Source organism: Protopterus annectens, chromosome 6.part1 (genome assembly GCF_019279795.1).
Source record: "Protopterus annectens isolate FY-2018-M chromosome 6.part1, PAN1.0, whole genome shotgun sequence".
Lineage (NCBI taxonomy): Eukaryota > Metazoa > Chordata > Ceratodontiformes > Protopteridae > Protopterus > Protopterus annectens.
Window position 1 is genome coordinate 411,252,363 of NC_056738.1, and position 22,279 is coordinate 411,274,641.

Genomic DNA, 22,279 nt, shown 5'->3' on the forward strand with positions numbered 1-22,279 from the left:
TGCCTTACATACAAGCATACATTTTAAAAATGTACAATTTCAGTACAATGCCTTTATTTTTATTTCTTATTTTATCCTTTGTTGACCAGGTTATAGTCCCACTGGAAATGCACCACTCTTATGCTGCACTGCTGTGTCAGCAATTTATCTTCCTGGTGTGGGAATAACACCCGCAGCCTTTTGCACCAAAGGTGTGTGTACTACCTATTACACCATTGACACTACTTAACTATATACTAAGAAACGGCCAGAATGATGTTCTTGTATCATCCCTATCCATCCATCTTCAACCCCTTTTCCCATTTTTGCACATGGGGCAGGGGTGTTGTCACTTCAACAGTGAATCATCTCGATTATACCTCATTTACACCACTGGGTGGCTAGCCCTGCCGCAATAGTTCACCTGTACCACACACTCAAACTTGGGGCCAATTTAAAGTGTCCAATCCGCCTACTTGTATCATCCCTATCCAAACTCAAAAACACAACAGGAGAAAGAACCTTCTCCCAACTAGGACTTGCTTTGTGGAACCGACTCCCAAATGACGTGAAAAATAAATTAAATGGTATCAATCTAAACATCTCTGAAGGAATGCTTACATAAAGAACCTAAGTGCACCTGCTTTCATAACAACATTTGAATAACTTTATGACACTACTACTTTATTAAATCAGTCAACCTCAAACACAAGTTTATACGTTTATGTAAATATGAATACAGTACTTTTACTGAATACTTCATGGGTTAATTCTTTGTTCTGCATTATACAATGTTTTCACACACACGTAAATTTGCCATTGTAAAAAATCCACTTTCTTTTACCGTTTTCATTACCCAGATCATGACTGAAAGGGGTCAGTAGACCAACTTATCTACTCGGTAAAAAACTGTAAACAAAACAAAAATATTTACTTCACAAGTATAATCACTGTCAGTGCATTAACTTATTCAGAATTAACCCCTGACCATATTGTTTATTGTGTGAAATAACGGAGATCTGTAAAAAATTCAAAGCAGAGAACAGCAATAAAAACATAACCACCTTGCAGAACTCCAGCAAACAAACATTTACGTATATGGATTTGCAAATGTGCGCTTAAAGATGTTACACACAAATATTGACACACAATATACAGCCTAACCCATACATATAGCCCGATACATACAATACTCATGTGCACAACGTACAAGTGTATACACAAAAAATACAGCAAACTGTTGTTCAACATATTTACAAGCAATTGCCCCACACACCACTGTATATGCTCAGGCACGCACACACACACACACACACACACACACACACACACACACACACACACACACAATTCCCCAATATTTATCAGCGTGTAATAAATAGGATACACACATAGCCAGTTTTAGGCACCAGCGAACCCTGCGGTCACTGGGGGCCCCCTGGTCCTGGGGGGCCCCCAACCACAGCAAATTATCTTATCTTGATATTTTTTAACGTCTGTCAAACCAACAAAAGCTAGTACAGCAATCTTGTTAATAAAGCACGTAAAGTAATAACTCATTTACCTCCTTCAAAATTCAAACATCTTTAGTTATAGTAACAGTATTTTGTCAAGTAACAAGCTTTACAATTTCATTAAATATTTTACCAATGACATAATGCCCCGGCCTAGGTTAAGCCCTGATGGTGGACATCCTCTTCACTAAAATTAACAACATAGCCAGTTTTAGGTACCTGCAATAACTGTGGCTGGAGGGGGCCCCTTAATCATCAATGACTGTGTGGGGGCCCCACAAAACCACTGTTGGTTGGGGAAAAATGAGGAGAAAAAATGTATTAAGTTTCAGTTATACTTTTTAACCTGAACAGGACTGTGATATGACCCTGTTAGGACAAAGATGTAATAAACATAAGCAAAGTAAGCACTACAGAGATCAGCAGCCCAAGGAGACTGATCTCACTGCAAACTGTGGAGTTTAAGAAGAGCTGATGCTTCTAATCTTCAGAAATGGTTTCTCTTTCAAGGTTTTTATACATACTGGCAGAACTGATACTGTAACTCTCAACATCTTTGCTGAAGAATTCTGTTCAGTGATAAAAATAATAGCATAATAAAGTCTCAAAATGAGGAACACATTTTATATATTACTCTAATTCATTTAAAAAGTTACTATAACAACACATTTTGCATCAACATGCATTTTTAGACAATAAGTACAAAACTCTGATGACTGGATTTATTGCGACAGAGCAAAATTATGAGACAAAATCAGGAATATCTGTGAAATCAAGGATAGTGATAGGTATTAATTTACTCCCCACTGAGGATAAATAAAAGTGACTTATCCCTGTTGCTGTTTGATGACTGCTAAACGCAGTCACTGAGCTTGTGTAGTAGTACTAGTTTTGTACAATGTACTTGCTGAAATAAGTACAAAAATCAGCATTGTTGTGGTGTGTGTGTGTGTGTAAAAAATATCAGATTATGATCAATGCACATATCCAATAATGCTGGAATACACACATTCTTCAGGCTATCAATAAAAATGTAGCTAACAAGTGATTACATTTCAAATGTAAGGCATAAAATATATCACAGAGCATTCAGACACACAGATCTTCTAGGAATCTGGTGGCCCCCAAACTGTATAAATGGATACAGGAGGCTCCCTTAATCATCCTTGACTGTGGTGACCCCAAAAAAGCCATTTTTGGTTGAGGAAAAAAGACGGAAAAAATGCTTTCATTTTCTGATTGCACTCTCTAGCCTGAATGGAGTTATTATATGACCCTGTTAGGATAAAACTGATAAAAGCCTTTGTCCTCAACCACAAACATTCCAAAACATCCCTGCTCAGATGTTTGTGTACAGAAATTTACTGTAGGTTATGAGGGTGCTGGGGATTGTGTAGTTATTATTTCCTTTACTTTTCTAACAGACCTCAGAGGTATACAAAGAAAGTTCCTTTAGCTCCTGTAGGGGCAGTGTACTGCCTGGGAGCAGCAAAGTAGAATACATTATTGCAATCATTATTTATTCTCACTTTCCTCACAATCAAACATCAGGCACATGTACAGTTGGTTGCCTCTGGGGATTAGGATCGAAGGCATGCTATGTATATGTATTTCAGAAGTCACTTGAAATATAGGACTGTGGCCATTTGAATCTCTGCTTTCATCCCAATCTAACACTAGAGGGTTGCATAAGCAGTGACTGTCTTTTTGGGAGGATTAGGGAGGCAGACAGTATTCCACATGATCTGTGTATCCTCACAACAATTGACTTGTTAATTTATTTTGAGCTACTATTTTTGTCAGCTTTGAATTTTAAGCCTTGGATACAACTTGTCTTCATTGAAAAAAATAAGACTGGCATTCTTTTTTCTTACTCACGATTTTTGTTTAGGCCACTTTTGGATTAAAAGGTTGGGAAATGCTCTAGCTTCTGGGGGCACCAGCTTAATTGAGTTATTTCCTAAATGGTTATTACTGTGCTGTCTTGGTCAAAAGAAGTATATTGAAAAGACAGAAGGAAAACTAAAGCTGAACAGCAATACTGAATTTCTTTCCTTAATCATCATTTCTGTTCAAGCCATCATTGGGTAAAAGAAATAAATAAACTTAAAAAGCACTTTAGAGCGTATATAAAGTTATTGTTTCTTGAAAAAGCTGAAGAAAAAAAGTAATATGTGAGAAATGGAAGAAAAAAAAAAAGTATTGTGCATAAGTGGGAAGCCCAACATGGGGGAAACACAGGGAAAACTCTGGAGGGTGTGTTTTTTTTTTTTTTGGCGGGGGCTGAAACAGTAAGCAGTGCCTAGGGTTCCACTGCACATTAGTTCTCCCCTGTACATAGAGTTCGTGTAATGTATCCTTGTTACACATAAATGCCAGTAACTGTAAAATATCCCTTTGTGAGATGGGCCAACACAGTGCGGTATGTATGCCTGTTGTAATGTAGCTACTGATCAGTCTGTGTGTACTACTCCTAAAAGCCTGCAGCATGAACTAAAAATATGGATAGAAGTGGTGGCAGTGACAGGGGGTTACTTGACTGAAAGTGCCCAAGGGGCCCCCAACTTGACATTTGCTGGGGCCCCCAAAATGCTTACACCAGCCCTGGATACACAACTAATATAGTATTCAGAAAAGTACAAGCTTAAAAAGCAATGTTTATACATTATTTACTTTTCTATCCACACAACAGAAGACCATCAAAAATACTCATTACCCCACTCAAAGCTATTCTGACGTGCAATTCTGCCTCTGCAAGGGACAACAGCTGATACCCATTAAAAGAAACCTGGTACAGTACTGTACTTATCCATGTCTGGAGAACGCTAATCTTCTATCCTAACTAAGCAAAATCAAACGAAAAATACAAAAAAAAAATCGCCGTTTGTTGCATCACTTAACAGTAATAGCTCAATCAAATAAAAGTATTACTTTACAGACGCGTTATACGAAAAACTACATGACAATCTCAAAAAGACAACGTGTTACTAGAGAAGTCATATCATAAGGCACAACTATCCTCAGGTTTTATTTTAGGCCTAACAGGACGTAAATTGGACAGAACAAAACTAGGTAACAAAATATTCACACCTGGCGTATATATATCTAACACTAATACACAGCTGGCAATTTATATATTTAATTTGCTTACACAGCAATCCACTCCTTCACTCACCCATATTAATCCCAGCTTCCTTTGCCCCTTTCTCTACACCATCTCCTGCCATTTTAAAACACAGTAAACTTCACAGAAAGCGCAAGCGCAAACTCTATCATAGAGCCCGGATTAAAGGAGGCGGTGAGTCCCTTAAAAGAAAAAGAAAAGCCACCCACCTACTACCCACTATAATGATCGAAAGGCTTACCGCCATATTGTGGAGGGCAAGACCAATAAGTTACTTGCAAACATCCAAAAGCAGCTGGAGATGTGTTGGTTGTTTTTTACATAGTTCTAAATTTACAGTTTTGTAAACATTTATGTGGCGCTTTCGTGTGTGAGGCTTGCAAGGAATCCTAGGGATGTTGCGTTTCTTACAGTCGAGTCGGAGATCACTAGAGTCATACCCATATACAGGTACTTATTTCCACTTTATTAAGTGTTTTTACGTAGATTAAATTATTCACGCTCATTGAGTGACGGAAGATTTGTGTTTTCATTGATGTATAATTGAAGTTTGCACATTGTCTAATTCTTAACCTCTGGGTACCACAGTTTAGGTATATATGTAATTCCATTTTTTTAATTGTTCACTGTCCGTCATAAAAATGTGCGTTCGGGTGAGTGGGTAATGAACACATTAACTAAAAATTAATGCCATTAATACATGTTTGTAAAGGTTTTTTAAGAAATGTTATCTTAATGTGAATTATTTATTCTGCTTTTTGGCTAAACGAGTTGTAATAAAACTTTTGAAGATGGAGTCCTGGTTTTCTGATTTTGTACTGGATTTTAAATGGACGAAGTATAAGGTTATCACCTGTCCTTTACGCAGGACAGACCCTATTTTGGGCACTTGTGCTTACGGAAAAAAATGAAAAATGGCAAACGTCGTGACATTTTATGAGATAAATATTTGAGAAGCTTCCTGTAATAGTGGCTTAAAACAATTATTTGTTATGTGAAACACTTAAATATTATTTGGAACTGCATAAGCAAATACAATGCTACAATATTAAGTTTTTTTTTGGCAAAAAAGTGATGTTCAGTCCTTTACATTGGCTGCAGATTATCTCACATTTTCACAAAAAAATGTCCTACTTTGAGCATCTGAATAGGAATCCGTCCGGCAAGTAGGCATCCAGCAGTATACTTGCCTATCTGTGAAACTGATGTTCTTACTTATAGTGTCTTCTTCTTTCGGCTTTTCCCGGTTAAGGGTCGCCACAGCGGATCATCTGTCCACTCATGATTGGCAGTGGAGTTTTACGGTGTCGAGTTGCCAGCCCAGCGCCCAACCTTCCACAGAAGGCACACGCACACACTCACACCTAGGGCCATTTTAGAGTGTCCAGTCCACCTACTGCATGTCTTTGGGATGTGGGAGGAAACTGGAGCGCCCGGAGAAAACCCACGCGACCACAGGGAGGATATGCAGACTCCGCACAGAAGGCACCCCAGCCGAGAATCGAACAGGAGAACCTCTTTCTGTGAGGCGGCAACGCTAACCGCTGCACCACCGTGGCCGCCCTTGTTCTTACTTATAGTGTACTTTTTCAAAAATTGGTCTGATTATTTCATCATGCTTCAATTATAGGACAATTTTCTGCAAATTCTTGATGCTGTTTTTTTTTTTTTTTTTTTTTTTTTTTTGGAAACTTAACAAGTATGAAATATATTTAGGGTACACAATTAAATTTTTATGTGCTTCATTCAGCAAGGTGTTCATACTGATTCAGAAGTAAAGGGATGGCTGTGAGTAAGCAAGTATTTGCAGAGGAGAGAATGCTCCAAAGTCAGAGTTTGTGGAGTCTAAGCACCAATTATGTCAAGCAGACAGCTGAACCACATGTTCTAGCCATTCCCTCACCAGGGGGTTTAGAGTGAGAGATAGTCTGTGTATTAACAAGGTCTCTACAGCCGTGAGCACTGTGCCCATGTTTCTCTTAAATTTTAAAAGGTCAACAAAGTGCTATTACAAGAAATTCACTAATAGCGTCCATTATTGCAGCCCTAGCTTATCAGTGTTGTATGAGAGTTCCAGTTGTAAGTCATGCTACTACATTTATTTAGCAGTTAGTAACAAGCAAATCTAATTTTATAGGCTCTTTGGGTAGACAATGCGTCAGTACTTCATTTTGGAGAATAATGTTTAACCGAAAAAGGACTTCACAGGTAGAGTTTGCTCTATTAATTCAAGAAAAGGGTCTTAAAGGCATGAGCCAGGTTAAGAGGGCGATGAGATGGGACCACATTTTCATCCATGCAAAACTGCAGAAATAATCAAATACATTTGTTGATACAAACAGGCATCTGAAGTTTTAGGGTGAGATCCTTGTTAGGAATCTTAACAAATGTTATTTTAATCTTTCTGTTCTTGTGTTCAGTGTCTTTGCCTATTTGACTCATGACATAGCTGAAAAGGGTGGAAGGATCACTTCACTTATCTGTTTAAAAATGTAATAAATAAAAGTGAAATATGCAGACTATGTAGGTTACTGCATTTGCATGATGGGCATTTGGCAAATACATTGTTAATTTAGCCTGTTTGCTTCTGAGACCATTTATTTATTTGTTTGTCTATTTATTGCATTTGTTTACTAGGCTAGTCCAACTGGGCAGAAAGCTACCCTTCTTCAGCAGAGGCCCAGGGAGAAAAAGCTCCAAAAAAAATCACATCACATAAAAAACAAAAGTATACAAGTAGTCAACAACTATACATTATTATTATACTATATAATGACATCATTACTTGACACTCCTGCATATGCATTAAGCTCTAAAAGTGAGATCAATAGAGCATATGGGGCCATCAAGGATAACATTGAAGAGATGTTTTTGGAGGGTAGGATTAATCAAAACTTATTTAATTACATGTCAACTTCTTATCCTAGGTTTCCGTACTTTTTCGGTATACCTAAAATCCATAAGAATTTAATGGATCCCCCCATGCGTCCCTTGATTGATGGCCGTGGTTCACCCACTTATGCTTGTGCTAAAGTGGTTGACAATATATTACGGAAATACATCATACAGGAGGTGCAAATCTGTAAAGACTCGTGGGCATTTATATCTAAAATTAATGAGTTGCGGTATCAGGATCACCTGACCCTTCTCACTATTGATGTAAAGGATCTATATATGTGTATCCCCCATGACATAGCGGTTGAGTGGGTATGTGATAGGTTGAAATCCAGGGAAGCCTGTGACTATGACATCTTGTTAGTAGGTGAACTTCTGGATATGATACTATCCAAAAATTTCTTTATGTTTGGGGATAACTATTATTTGCAAATTGTTGGAGTTGCCATGGGTTCACCCTGTGGTGCCGGTGTGGCAAACTTGGTTATGGCACACTGGGAGCACCAATCAGTTTTTAACCATCCATCATACACGGAACACATAGCGTATTATACACGCTATTTGGTCGATATCTTCATCCTTTTCAATGGGAATGAAGTTCAAGCAACTGAGTATGTAAACTACCTTAACAACACCACTAATTTTTTGGTGTTTGCTTCAACCTTTAGCGACACGAAGATACCGTACCTTGACATCCTGTTAGTTAAGGACTCAGAGGCTGCTTGTTTTATAGCAAAGATTCACAGGAAGCCCACTTACTCTAATACTCTCTTGCACTTTACAAGTTGTCATCCGTTTACACAGAAACGTGCAGTTATTAAGGGACAACTTGTAAGAGCTGCAAGAATTATTAGTAGGGACGACGACTATACTGAGGAATGTTTAACTCTAAAAAGGACGTTCATGAGTCGAGGGTACCCCATCAAGTTAGTTGAGGACCTAATTGGCAAAGTTTCACTGAAAAGGAGGTCTAGTTTCTATGTACCATTATTGCAAGTTAGGAAAAAAGTTGATCTAATAGTAACACCATTAACTTCGGTCAACGTGGTCGGCGAAAACGAGTCTAGGCCACCTCTGTTGAACCTAGCTAGGTTTATTACTACTTATACTGTGGATAGTACCAACTTGTGGCATATTATTAAAAAGAACTGGCACTTGTTTAGGGCAGATCCTGTGGTGTTTTCTAAATTAGGCATAATGCCTAAAGTGACATATAGGAAGGCTAGGAATTTAAAATCTTGGTTTGAGTTGAAACCACCACCCACTAGGTCTCCGGGTATGTTTAAATGCCAATCTTGTAACTATTGCAAATTTATCATTGAATCTAATAGATTCATAATTAATAAGCGTGAATTTAAACTAAAATATAGGACTAATTGTAATTCCAGGATGCTTGTTTACTTAGCACAGTGTCAAAACTGCTTGGCTTACTACGTAGGTAAAACGGAACGTAAGTTCAGGGAACGTATCTATGAACATCTGTACGCTATAAGAAAACATAAGGAAGCCAATGCTCTTGCTAAGCACATTCTGGATTTTCCAACTCCTCAGTTTAAATTCATTGCGATCGACCAGGTTGGCCATGACATCAGGGGTGGGCCAATGGAGCTCAAATTATTGGAACTTGAATTACACTGGCAGATTAGATTAGAGGCGTATCACACCCCAGGGTTGAATGAAGCTTGTTCCATCTCCAGTTTACTTAGCATCTTAAGTTTAAAAAGATAGTGCCTTTAACAAAGTACAATGGCCAGTTCTAATTTGATACTATAGTATAAACACTCATTTATCTTTTTATTTTTTTTTTTTTTTTTTATGAAGGAATGTTAACAGTGGGGATTTAGTAAATGTATTGGGTAACTTATGGCCTTTATTAATTAATTTTTTCACATTAATTTTTTATATTTGGTTGGGTTCTATGTAGGCAGGTTACACAGTGTTAGGCAACGCCTACACATTTCTGTAAGTTTGTAATAAGTTTAGTCAAGTTTTACTTTAAATGATATGTTTAATTTTTAATGCATTTTTTATACATTTCTAATATACCTTGTTTAGGGTATTTCTGTGTTTTCTTATTTTTCACATTTTTTTCAGTCCATTTTTAATGTATTTTTAACGTACACTTATTTATTTCTTCGTATCCCTTAAGGAACTTGGCAGTATTTGAAGTTAAATGTATTAATTTTACTTGAACCTATCTGCATGCACCTTTTTAGCATTTATTGCTTCCAATTTATACTAATTGATTGTATCTAATTGGTGATGTTTCAAGTATTTTAAATAGTGCATTGTGGTAGTGTGTGATTTGTCTGAAGAAGTTTGCTTATCAAGCAAACGAAAAGCGCTTAATAAATTTCTGTCTTGGATTTTGGTTCAACCTGGTGTTTTTCTGTTAGCCACTGGTTTGTTTTATTACCAGCACCACCAAGGGCTTTTGGATAACTCTACAATTCGTTCACTTTTTTGTTTTGACTCATGACATAACTGAAAAGGGTGGAAGGATCACTTCACTTATCTGTTTAAAAATGTAATAAATAACAAAAGTTAAATATGCAGACTATAGTGTACATCATGTAGGTTACTGCATTTGCATGATGGGCATTTGGCAAATACATTGTTAATTTAGCCTGTTTGCTTCTGAGACCATTTATTTATTTATTTGTTTATTTATTGCATTTGTTTACTAGGCTAGTCCAACTGGGCAGAAAGCTACCCTTCTTCAGCAGAGGCCCAGGGAGAAAAAGCCCAAAAAAATCACATCACATAAAAAACAAAAGTATACAAGTAATCAACAACTATACAACATTTAAACAGGGTATTGTTAATTAGTAGTGGCATCAAGTAAAGAACTATGAAACATATTTGGAAATGAACTTGGTACAAGGTGAGAAAAGGAGAAAACAGAAGATTAGGCAAGAGAGAATGATTTAGGATATGTAAAAGGAAGGACAGGGAGAGAACAAAGAAGAAAATTTGGACCTAGAACTGAGGATTAAGTGCTTGGAAAGAATAGGAGAATGTAAGAGGCAGGACATTTGTCATCTAGGAGATGTGCAATTCCAGATCCAGGTATCTTTCAGGTATTGTCTTGTTTGTGCTTTAAAAGGTTTAGTGTTTACTGTGTTATCTCAGAGTGAGAAGGAGCAAGTTCCACATTTTGTCCAGGAAGGAAAGAGAGCAAAGAGTCACCAGCTGATTTGTTGGCTTTTGTAACATTTTAATAACATGTTGTTGTCAGTGGATCTTGGCTGTCAACTTGGCTTATAAAGCTGGAGAATATTGTTCAAACTAGTGAGAGTTGTAGGTAGTGTGTGTATAACAGATTAGTTTGTATAAAGTGATTAGTTGGGAAAGTGAAAGGTTATGCCTTGTCTCTAACCATTGAATTCTTTTTTTAAACCAGACAGTGGTGTCCTATAATGATAATCCAAAAACTCCAAGGAAAGGGTGCCACAAAACCAAGAACCAGTAAAACCACAACAGGCACCAAAAGAGGCAGGAGGTAATAATACAACACAAGCCTGTAGGTCTAAGCAGCAGCAGGTTTAATCGCATAAACGCCACACAATACAAAGCGTTTTCGTCCACCAGACTTCTTCAGATATTAAATGAATGAATGAAGGCGAAAACGCTTTGTATTGTGTGGCGTTTATGCGATTAAACCTGCTGCTGCTTACACCTACAGGCTTGTGTTTTATGATTACCTCCTGCCTCTTTGGGTGCCTGTTGTGGTTTTACTGGTACTATAATGATAATTAACTGAAGATTATACCACCTTACTGTAGCACTGTTCCAAGAGTAAGAGTTGAGTGTATTGTTGTTTAATCAAGATGGGAGTAGTATAAAGTAGTGCAGGGATAAGAGATTGAGCAATAAGTTTTCTGGCATTATCTTTGAGATATTATATGACTGTACAGAGTGCACCTAGCTTTTGGTGGATGTGTTTTACTGCTTGTTTTATGTGGTGATCAAATGTTAAGGTTTCCTCAATATTGACTTCTAGAAGCTTAGTTTGGCTTCTAGCTCTATGTTGGTGTCTTTAGAAAAACATATTTTGAAAATATTTTTGTAGTCCATTGAATGTTTTGAGTTAAGTAGGGCCAGTTCTGTTTTTAGGGTTAAGGAGCAGTTGTATGTCAGACAGCTAGGCCTATATGGTGGAGAAGGGCTCTTGGGTGACTTCTTTTAATTTAGCTATGCTTTTAGCAGAAAAGAGGATTGTTGAGTCTTCTGCATACTTGTATAATGGGTTGTTTAGAAGCTAGATGGAGATCATTAATGACTGTATTGAACAACAGGGGACCTAAAATGGATCCCTGAGGGGCACACACTTTAATGACAAGGAAAGAAAGATGTCATTTTGACATTTTACTGCCTGTTGCCTATTTGAGAGGTAGTTGGAGAATCAAGATAGTGACATTTCATGTAGTCTTAGGCAAGCTAGTTTTTGAAGCAATTTCTGATGGGATAACATATCTAAAGCTTTGGGTGAATTTAGAAAAAGTGCTTAGACTAAGTTCCCAGAGTGATATTGGTTAACATATGTTTTATAAAACTAAGAACTGTACATGTGCTATGAAAAGGATGGAAACCCTATTGTGTTGGGGGAAGGAGGCAGTTGTCATTGAGAAAGCTGAAACTAGATACTTTTCTCCAGAATTTTTGATAGTGGAGACAGTATGTCTATAAGCATGAAGTTTGAGAACTCATTTAGGTTGCCACCTTTATGGAGAGGAAAATTTTCCACCTTTTCCATAGGGTTGCGACATAGCTTTCAGTGATGGGAGAGTTGAGTAAGATAGAGATAGAAAAGGCTAGGACATCAGCAGCCATTTTTAAGTACTCTGATGATATGTTACCAGGAGTAAGGGTACTAGGTTTTAATGTTAGTAATAGTTTTTTGATTGCAAAAATTGAAAATGATTTGAGTACAGTTGTTTTGTGGGCTAACAATGGAGGACAGAAACCTGAGTCTGCCTGAGCTGAAGGATTAATAAGTGAAGCTGCTGTTTGGATATAGTGGGTATTGAATTCCCTAGCTAAGCTGTCAGTTTGGTTAGATAAACTATGTGTAGGTTGTATTAGTATAACGGGTTTTAAAAACAGCTGGTGATTGCAGTCCCAAAAACTGTGGAGTTGTTATAATTTGCTGTATGTGTATTAATATAGTATCTGTTTTGATTTGATTTTTAGCAGAGTTTCTGAGACCTTTACAGTATTGATGGTCAGCTATGGTTTTAACTTGCTTCCATTTTTTCCAGGCTAGCTCCCTCTCTCATGAGCAATGTAGTGCTTTTTGAGGGCCAGAGTGTAGGATTTGATTTGATTCCTTTACTTATTATTGGGCTAGTTCATTTAGTATGTTAATGAAAATTGAGTGGAGCAGAACTACAACTTCATCAAGGGGAAGGGTTTGAAGAGGCTGCCAGATGACTGATTTAGTGCCATAATTAATTGGTCCTTATTAAAGGAGTAGATGTTACAAGCAAGGGTGTACCAGTTTTGTTTTTGGTTATGATATGTTATTGTAGGTGATCACCTAAGGTATCTGATAAGACACCTATTCAGATGATTTTGTTTGGGGTGTTGGAGGGAATCCACTCTAAGGTAGAGGCTCTACCAGAGTTGTACTTTGTGGGAGTTGAAATAAACAGACTGAAACCATATAGATTAATGACATTAGAATGACTGTTACTGTCAGTAGTTTGTCAATCAATATTCAGATTTCAAGTGAGATGTTGCTTGATGCCCAAAAGAGAAGTTCTCCGGCAGTAGCAGGATGCATTTGGGATTTGTTTATTAGTTGCTGATAAGTAATCAAAGTAATCCAGTTTACAGGACACTAAACAGATGTAGGTCTTATTTCCAGATCTAAAATGGTCATTTGCCAAGACCCTGTGAAAGAATATAGTTCCAATAGTTGCATATCTACTTTGTCAACTCACCTCACCCCTTGCATTCACAGTTATTGTCTGTATATGAACACTCATAAACATACTTGGAGACAGAAAAACATAATGTACATTTGTTAGGCTAGCTGGTGTTATTAGGGACCCAGATTCTAAGTGCAAAGAAAATAGTTTGCAAAATTAAATTTACTTCTGCAGCAAATTACAAGGTCTAGATTGGGCCTCTGCATACAGCTGTGGGAGAATTGACAAAACAAACACCTCCTTTTATTTTTTTACTTGTATCCTTGTCTTACAATTCATTAGTAAATTTAAATACACTAACTATTATTTTATATCGTAAGAACAAGATTGACACGCATTACATAGCTATACCTGTAGGATAGGTAAGCAGTGGGTATGTAACCAGTACTGTTGTATAATCTCTTCTGTGATTGCACCAAGACTAACACTGTTCTAGGAGATTCTTCTGATAGGGATGACTGCAGTTAGGGGTACAGAGAATAGGCAAGGCTAGAATTTACTGGAGAAACTAGCAAAGGAACCAAGGTATTGGGAGCAAATAACTAGATAGGGAAAGGTAAAAGAGTGGGAAGAGGCCAATAAGATATTTGGACTGCAGTCTAGATACTAAATTCCTTATCAATGATCGATATTAGATTATAGGTGTAGAAAGGGATAGGGGAATCCTAAGTCAATTACCTTCTCTGGTAGAGTTTTTAGTTGAATCTAGAAAAGAAGCTGCTGTTAAAAAGGGGATAATTAGTAGGGTATATGAAATATTGCACGATAACTATAGGAATCAATCAGAGGAGGTTAGAAGAGATTGGAAAGAGATGTTGGATAAGCAGTTCTCAAGTAAATAATGGGAGGGTATATGTCTGGCTTCCAAATGTGCAAAAAAGTCTAGAGGTTTAGATTTTTGCTTGGAAGTGTTTGCATAGGTACTTTTATACCACAAGCAGACTCGCAACAATTTTTTTCCTTAGATAACTTGCACATGTTGGAGGTGTGATTGAGAAGAAAGAGGTAACTAGAAACATATGTTCTGCGAGTGTAATGAATTGGTACACTTAAAAAAAAATCCCTACAGAGTATTCTGTCAAGTGAGCAAATGGGTGTAACTAAGGAATTGATTCTTTTGAGTTAGGATACATGATCTGAATTGCCTTGGTAAGGCCATGTTAAGTTTAATTCTGGTCCTGCCACAAAACAGTTACTAGAAAATGGAAATCGTAGTCTAAACCCAATTGTATGTAAAGTAGTGAATGTTGTAATATAGATAAAATAACTGATATTGGGATCTTTAGAAAAGGGCAGCTCTAAAATATCCCTTTAAATCAGGTAATCCTAAACCACCTTGCCCTATTGGAAGGTTCAACCTACCCCACTTAACTCTTGCCCTCTTTCCTTCTGAGATAAAGTCCATCAACTCTTTTTATTAATTATTGTCCACATCTTCTTTGGTTGATAAAAGTATGCCTGACCCATACATAAAACTGAAGGGACTAAAAACATTTTTACTGCTTGTGTCTTGCTGTTCATATCCATAAACAAGAGCTTCAGTTTTCTCATTTTTAGTATTATCTTTTGTTTAGTCTGTTCCTGCATATCTTTATCTGCTAAATCAGAAGACGTTTTAATCCATGCTCTTCTATACTTCATCTTATAGTGTCCCTGTAAATATGGGAATCACTGAACCAATTTGTATGGGGGTACCTAATTTTCAGCTATAGCCTTTGTTTTATCTTCATTAATGTTATATCCCAAAAAGACGTGAAATTGTCTCAGAATGTTCCACAAAACTGAAATGTCCTTTTCTGGATTTATCAGGTACAAAATAATATTGTTTGCCGATTAATGCCAACTTTTCTTGATTACCATACCAAATGTATCTTTGCATTGCTAAGTTCCTTATTTTCTTTGCCAGTGGCACTAAATATAAAGTAAATGATAAAGGGGAAAGAGGACATCCTGTCTGGTTTCTCTATTAAAACACAACTTATCAGTGAGGAACACTTCCACTTTAATTCTTGTCTCCAGCCCTTCATATGTCCTCCTAATTAGCATTATTGTATCAGGGAATGCAAACTTTCCATTACCATACTCCTAAAATCCCTGCTTATTCTGTCGAATGCTTTCTCTGCATCAAGAACCACTAATAAAACTCCAGCTATACTCTGTCGCATATAGTTTACTCGGAGGCGATCTGTGCTTAACATACAAGGCCATGTCAAACACAGAGCTGTTGGACATGCTACACTTGGAGAAATCCCAATCCATCAGAGCCACACACTGTAGGGATCTAAACCTTGTCATCACAATGAACAAAACATGCTGGAGGGATAGGTTCCTGACGCAGAGACTTTAATTTAATTAATTTAATTTTAATTATGGATGAAATGTTTTTTGTATAGTATATACTATTATTGGTAATTATAGGTATAAATTAAATAATAGGTAAGGGGGGGTGAAATTTGTTTGTATAGTTTAATTTTTTAAGAGATTGGGTAAGTTTGTGTTTCTATTAATAATATAATATGTATTTATTTATCATAATCAATTTTAATATGTATATTAGTATTTAATATAATTAATTCCATTCATTTAGTTCATATCCATTGTATTTATGCATTCCTTGATTTTTGGTAACTTAAAAATTCTATCTTCCATTTATTTACAACTGAGCATGCTCCAATTTGATTTAGAATTTGGCGCACTTTTTTGAATTTGGTGAAGGTTATAAAAGGAAGTGATGTAATGGAGTTTACTGTCTGATGAAGTTTAAAACTTTTAAACGAAAGCGCTTATGTATACTTGTGGTTTGTTTTTTGGCGTTTTCAAAGTTCATTTTGAGGCCGTACAAGTTTATTTCGTTATGAAATTGGATTTATTCATCTGGCTGGTGGCTTTTCGTTTACATTGGTTCATCAGTTTGGTTTTTCTTCAGTATGTCTATAACCTAATCTAAAATGAGGGTTACTCATGCTAATGTTATACACTGTGTTCCCACATAACACTGATTGCTGTATGTTCTCTTATAGCTGCATTCCCCTCCCAGATGTGAAAAACAGCTTGCATGCTTTCAGAAAACATTACATTTTAGCCTACAAAAAAAGTGTACTGGCTACCTTCAAATAAAACTAAGCTGTGCACAGTTCTGTTAAATACATTAGTGTTGAGGGTGCGGAGGAGGCTTCTATCTCTTATACATGTCACGTAATTTCAGACTTTACTTTTTATTGAACTGTTTGCCATTTTACCTTTACATTTTGCATTTCCCTCTGCAAAGAATGTTCAGACTTGCAAGATTAATTGCTTGCACCTGCAGACAGCTCGACTCTATGTAAAATTAGTCAGCAGTGAGAAAAAAATAACTTTGCAGATGCATGAAGGAACCACTGTGAAGTTCACTCAAAACACAATGTACAAAATTCCCCTGGCCAGCTGTCTTGAGCTGCAGACTTCATGTCTCCCACTGAGAGTATTTGCTAATGGAAAAAAAAACAAATTGATATATTTGTAGATGCAATGCAAGAAACCGTTTTCATATCTTTAATCTTGTTTTATTTTTCAAGATTTTATGCTAACAGAATAAAGTTGTTTATTGCTTAAGCCAAGGACCTTAATCTAGACACATACTCTTGTAAAAACAAGGGAAATTATTATATTAATTTTACATGTGATATAGTCAGTACATTTTTACACCCCATCCCCACCACAGCAGCCCAAGATCACAGCATTATATTAACTTAAACTTGTTTCTGCCTAGCTTTTTTATCTTATTATAGTGTAAAGCCTATGTTATTTCAATTAAGAGCACTTGTTTCCTTTAATGTCTTTAACATTTATACCTGTTGCTGAAAAGATAACTCTGACTGCACCATATACAAAACTGCTTTACAGTGTAATATATAGTTTATGTATCATGATATGTTTTATTCAGATACTAAAAAAAAAAAAAAAAAATTGCTGTACTTGTCATTACATTTCTGTTCCCTTTAAGTCTTCTTCTAAACATTAATGAAATAAAGTGGTGTATATGCTTTACAGTATACCTACACGTTTAACAGAGTAAACAAATTCCAGTCTTTCTCTGCCACTTTTTCATGCAAAGCCATGTTTCAAAAATGTGATTCATACTTTATAGTCTCCCATGTGTTCACTATTTTTATTGTTGCTAGTCTTCCTCCTGATCTTCTCCATCTCTCCGCACCAGACTCTGGCTTATGTCTAATATACCCCTGATTCTTCTAGACCGTTCCTGTGCTTTTTATGACTCTCAAGCATTTTCCTTTCAAACAAATGAAAATAATTCACAGATGAAGTTTCTCAGTGGGCTTTATTGACAAAAGAATGAAAAGCAGAATCCCCTTTTCAATATCATCCGTCTTTTCTTCCTGTGTTTTTATTATGTCTGTAGTTGCTATATTCTGTGAATCTGTTCCTACAGCTCATCTTTAATTGCTGTTTCATTTTCTTGCGAGTCTTGTAGGCTTTCCACTTCTGTGTGTTGCTGTTCTAGCATTTGTTTCAGATAACTCGCATCATGGCCTACTGTGATTACCTTTTCAAACAAAGTGCACAATTTTTCTTCCTGATCTTCAGCTTCAAAAGCAGCCATATATTCATCCCTTTGTTCCTTCTAACTCCTCTTTCATTCCGAGTTGTTTTATCTCCCTGGGAACACTATTTTTATCCAGATTTCTACAGGTCTTGTCCAGAGCTTTGGGCTTAGGCAGCCATCATGTCTGAGCTCTGTAACACCATCCATTGTCTTTTTAAACATTAGTGGTGTATATGATTTACAGTCTGTCCACCAATTTAATACAGTCAACAACTGGTTACTGGTAGTAACCCCTAAGGCAAAATAACTTGTGGGATACATGGCTATGTGTGTAAAGGCCCTAGTGGTCGTTAGCTTAGTATACCCCTATGAACATATGTATCAAAGATGAAACTTGAAGATAGGAAAATTCTGTGGCCAGGATTTTCCAGGATTAGGACACCCCTTCCACATGTTTTCCCAGCATGGCAAATTGGCTCTTCCCATGTTTTGGTGAGTTCAGTAAGAGACATGTTCTCCCTTCTGTGGCAGTGAAAATTTCCTGTATGACTCTCAACTTTTTCCTCTGATTCCATGCATTACTGCAAATTGGTCAGGAAAAAAAATAGTTAGCCCTTGTTGCCCCTTTATGGCCAAGAACTCTGTAGTTTCAGGTTCATGGTTCTGTGTTGGTACATGAACGGTCTCAGTGCAAACCCAGGGAATTGCTGTCTGTTGGTGTGACAGGCAGCTGCAACTAGGGATGTTAGCCGTACCTTTAGATCCTCTGTGGTTGAGGGAAATCTTTGAGGTGACTGAAGCTGCCAAAAAGCGTTTCCCTTAGACATTCTTCTGATAGTTTCCACATCTGGACAGAGAGATATCCTATGCTGCCCCAGCTGAATAGTTTGTGGGAGAATCCTGACTTACTTCAGGCTCAGGTTTGTGTTAGGTCTTAATTATTTTACTTCATGTTTCTTTCTGACATCTCTACATATCTGTAGAGGGCAGAATTTTGGCCCACACTAGCTGGTTAAGCATCCCTTAAATAGGTCCAGTTTTGAAAAGCCTTTCTTCTTCTTGGGACTTTAACTTCATGATTAATAGGCTCAAAGGACATTAACCTGGTATGTGGTATCAACAGAGCTTGCTGGAGAGACAGATTTGTCTCATAGAGGTTGCCCCAACTTTGGAACAAGCTTCCTATTCATGACAAAGCCTGTCATTGGCCCTATTTAAGCTTAATTTGGATGCTTGGCTTGGTATGTGGAGATATACCTTGGGGGTTTTACCTGTGTCTCTATTGGACAGGGGGTAACAGGTGCTGATTTTATGCTTGAACCAGACACCCTTGGGAACGTGGATTGAATTTGGATAGACTTGTAAGGGCCCTGGGGCCATTAGGCTAGTAACCTTCTATGATTGTTCCCATAGTTAATCTACTTGTTCAGTAGCTCTGATGTTCATCTCTTAGGAAATACTATTCTTGTTGATTGTCATCCTTGTCTGTAGGAGCTGTACACGTGTATTTGTAAGGAACTGTTTGGTGTTTCACAAGGACTAGGCATTCCTTCCTTCAGACTAAAATTTCTTCTTGAAAGCAAAACCTTGCCTTAAACTAGTATGTTTATCTTCCTGTTTTCTTGCTGGGGTAGAATCAAGGGAAGATGTTCCTTCATATCTTGGATATGCACTGTCACATCAGGATTTATTTTTGATGAATGAATGATTTGAGAAATACAACTCATTTGTTTTCTTCATTCTCTGTAGGAAAAGGTTTGTAGTAGGTAAGCAGTCACTGTTCAAGTGGATTTCTGACTACGTTGTTTTTTTTGCCATCTGTATATTGGGGAAATCCATTTTTGTCAAGCCTACTTCATGATGGTGGTGGGTGGGGTGCTGGCCTTAACATTCCAGCACTTCATTCAGAAATGCCTTCATTGTGGATATTTGAGTTGCCTCCATCCTGTATTCACACCTTCACTTGGCATCACTGGACTATATTCCAAGTCTTCTGGACTTCTAAGGAGGTTTTGTTTTCACTGCTTGGAATTTTTCCCAACAGTTACTCACCATAGACAACCTTTGAAATTTGATATAGCATATGTATGGCCACTATATCAAGCTGCGGTGGTGGTGGTGCTGCGGTAGCATTGTTGCCTCACAGTAAGACGTTGTCCTGTTCGATTCTCAGCTAAAGCGTCTTCTGTGTGGAGACATGCATGAATGGGCGTACGTTCGTTGAAGGTTGTGCGTCAGAGCTGGCAACTCGGCACGTAAAAATCTACCGCCAATCATTAGCGGACCGGAGTTCCACTGTGGCGACCCCTAATCGGGAAAAGCCGAAAGATACAACATGGCCACTATATCAGTTGGTCTGTGAGTGCTTATTATCCTCCCCTGTGCTTTAATGGCCTTTTATTGCATTATCTACAGATGGATTTTCTTGCAAGCCAGCCAAGTACAGAGTTCTGTAATTTTACGATTTTTTTGTATTTTTCATGTTGTGCTTGCTTACTGGCTAGGAATTGAATTGGCAACCAAAGGATGTCAGGCATTAACCACCCACCTATTCCAGCATGCAGATTTCCCAACATGCACTGGCTGGAACTCGCAGGAGCTGCAGCCATTTCAGAAATGTGCTAAGCTGTGAGATATTGGAAAAGGAAATTCCAGCATTTCCTTACTTCAGTGGCCCTTTTTCCAGATTAAATGATGTTATGACTATTTACATTTTATGTCCTAGAACAGGAGGTGTTTGGGCAGCTTATGGAGGAAGCCACAGAAGGGCTGCTGCATAGCTACACTAACATTAAGGAGAGGGGCTGGTTGCATGTCACATTTTGTTTGTTGTTGTGGAAGTCTGAGAACTTGGTACTGCACACCGTAGCACATTTTTGTGCTTTCATAGACCCAGATGACCTACCTAAGCTTAGAGTGAGAATAGAGAGGGAAACCAAGAATGAGTTATTAAAACACTTGTATTATTGAGACTCAAAGTGGTAATATTTCACCTTTCAATGAAAGAAAAGGAAGCATCCGCTGGGATTGTAATCTTTACTGGCTGAAGAAAAGAAATGTCTGAACCGGAGTCAAATTTTGAATACAAGAAATGGATAACATGAATTCTTTCTGAATGCATTTATTTTCATATTCACAGACAGTAAACACGATGCCTGTCTCATGTGCAGCATATGGATGCAATTCCAGAAACACACTGGAGTCAAGACAGCAGGGAGTTACATTCCACAGGTAACTGGATGAGTAACTATAAAAAATTAACGTAAATAAGTTAAGGATGTTGTAGTTATATTGTCTGCAGACAAACTATACAGTAAGCTATATTTGAATGTACTAGTGCACAGATGGTCAAGTTTTACTTGAAAATGCATTGTGATTTAGTTGAACACCAAATGATGCAGAGAAATATCTGCATTGGTTGACCTATACCGTAACTCTTGCAGAATAAAAGATACTAGCATCTATGGCCATCCTAGTTTGGTCTGTTTTCATGTAAACTGCAGTTCAAATTTGTTCTATGCATGTCTGATGCATTAATGTACTTCAGATAACACAAAGACATAAATGGAAAGCAGTTATGCACATTTCAGAAGTTTCAGCATTTTACTGCATGTTGTGATTTGTAGTTGGAGATAGGTGCCTTCCATCATAACCATCTACTGTGGAATATATTGTAACATGTGAAGCATACTGCTTATGCTTTGAAACTGGTACAAAATAGTCTTTCTGTATCAAGTTTCATATATAAGAACACAGCAGTTACAAACTTGTTATAGCAAGATTAATACTTGGGAACCTTGTTACTAGAAAGGCTTGCACTGCCATACATATGGCGTAACCAGAGAACAGCATAAAAAACCTGCAGACAAATTTGAAACTTTAGCCACTTTGTGCTGTCAGTCTCAAAAAAAAAATGTAATGAGAGAGCAGAGAGTCAGCTTTTAAATTTGTTTGCTATAAGGTACATTTTATTTCTTGCTGCTGTTTTTGTGGTAGTGTGAAGTGTTTCACCACTTGTAAAGTTATCGGATACTTCATACTCTTACACGTTTTATAGTGTAGTACATTGGGGCGGCTAAAACTCTGCATGTATTACAAAGAATAATGACTGGGTTACTGATCCTAACTTTTTGCTGATATGTTCTTCAAAGGGATTAAAAACTCACATCCTGAGCTTTGCTCTTTAGGTGATTTTTTTATCTGTTTTTAAACTCATTAACGGCTCCATTATGATCAGTGACACAGTCCTATTCTCAGCATCTTTCACATTGTGATATAATTGCAATTTATT

The 22,279-nt window shown here is 37.3% G+C and overlaps 2 protein-coding genes across 2 annotated transcripts in view; one reads left to right on the forward strand and one right to left on the reverse strand.

Annotated features, from left to right (window-relative positions):
- LOC122805303 (pre-mRNA-processing factor 39-like) overlaps positions 1–4,767 on the reverse strand; it is a 1,105,266-nt gene extending 1,100,499 nt beyond the window's left edge. The window contains exon 1 of the mRNA XM_044075391.1: positions 4,669–4,767. Within this exon, the coding sequence (XP_043931326.1) occupies positions 4,669–4,720 (52 nt within the window). The 5' untranslated portion in view covers positions 4,721–4,767. The remainder of the gene's footprint in view (positions 1–4,668) is intronic.
- A 22-nt stretch (positions 4,768–4,789) lies between these two features.
- Positions 4,790–22,279, forward strand: part of LOC122805601 (THAP domain-containing protein 2-like) — a 59,554-nt gene continuing 42,064 nt past the window's right edge. The window contains exons 1-2 of the mRNA XM_044075838.1: positions 4,790–5,067; positions 21,128–21,219. Of these exons, the coding sequence (XP_043931773.1) occupies positions 21,140–21,219 (80 nt within the window). The 5' untranslated portion in view covers positions 4,790–5,067; positions 21,128–21,139. The remainder of the gene's footprint in view (positions 5,068–21,127; positions 21,220–22,279) is intronic.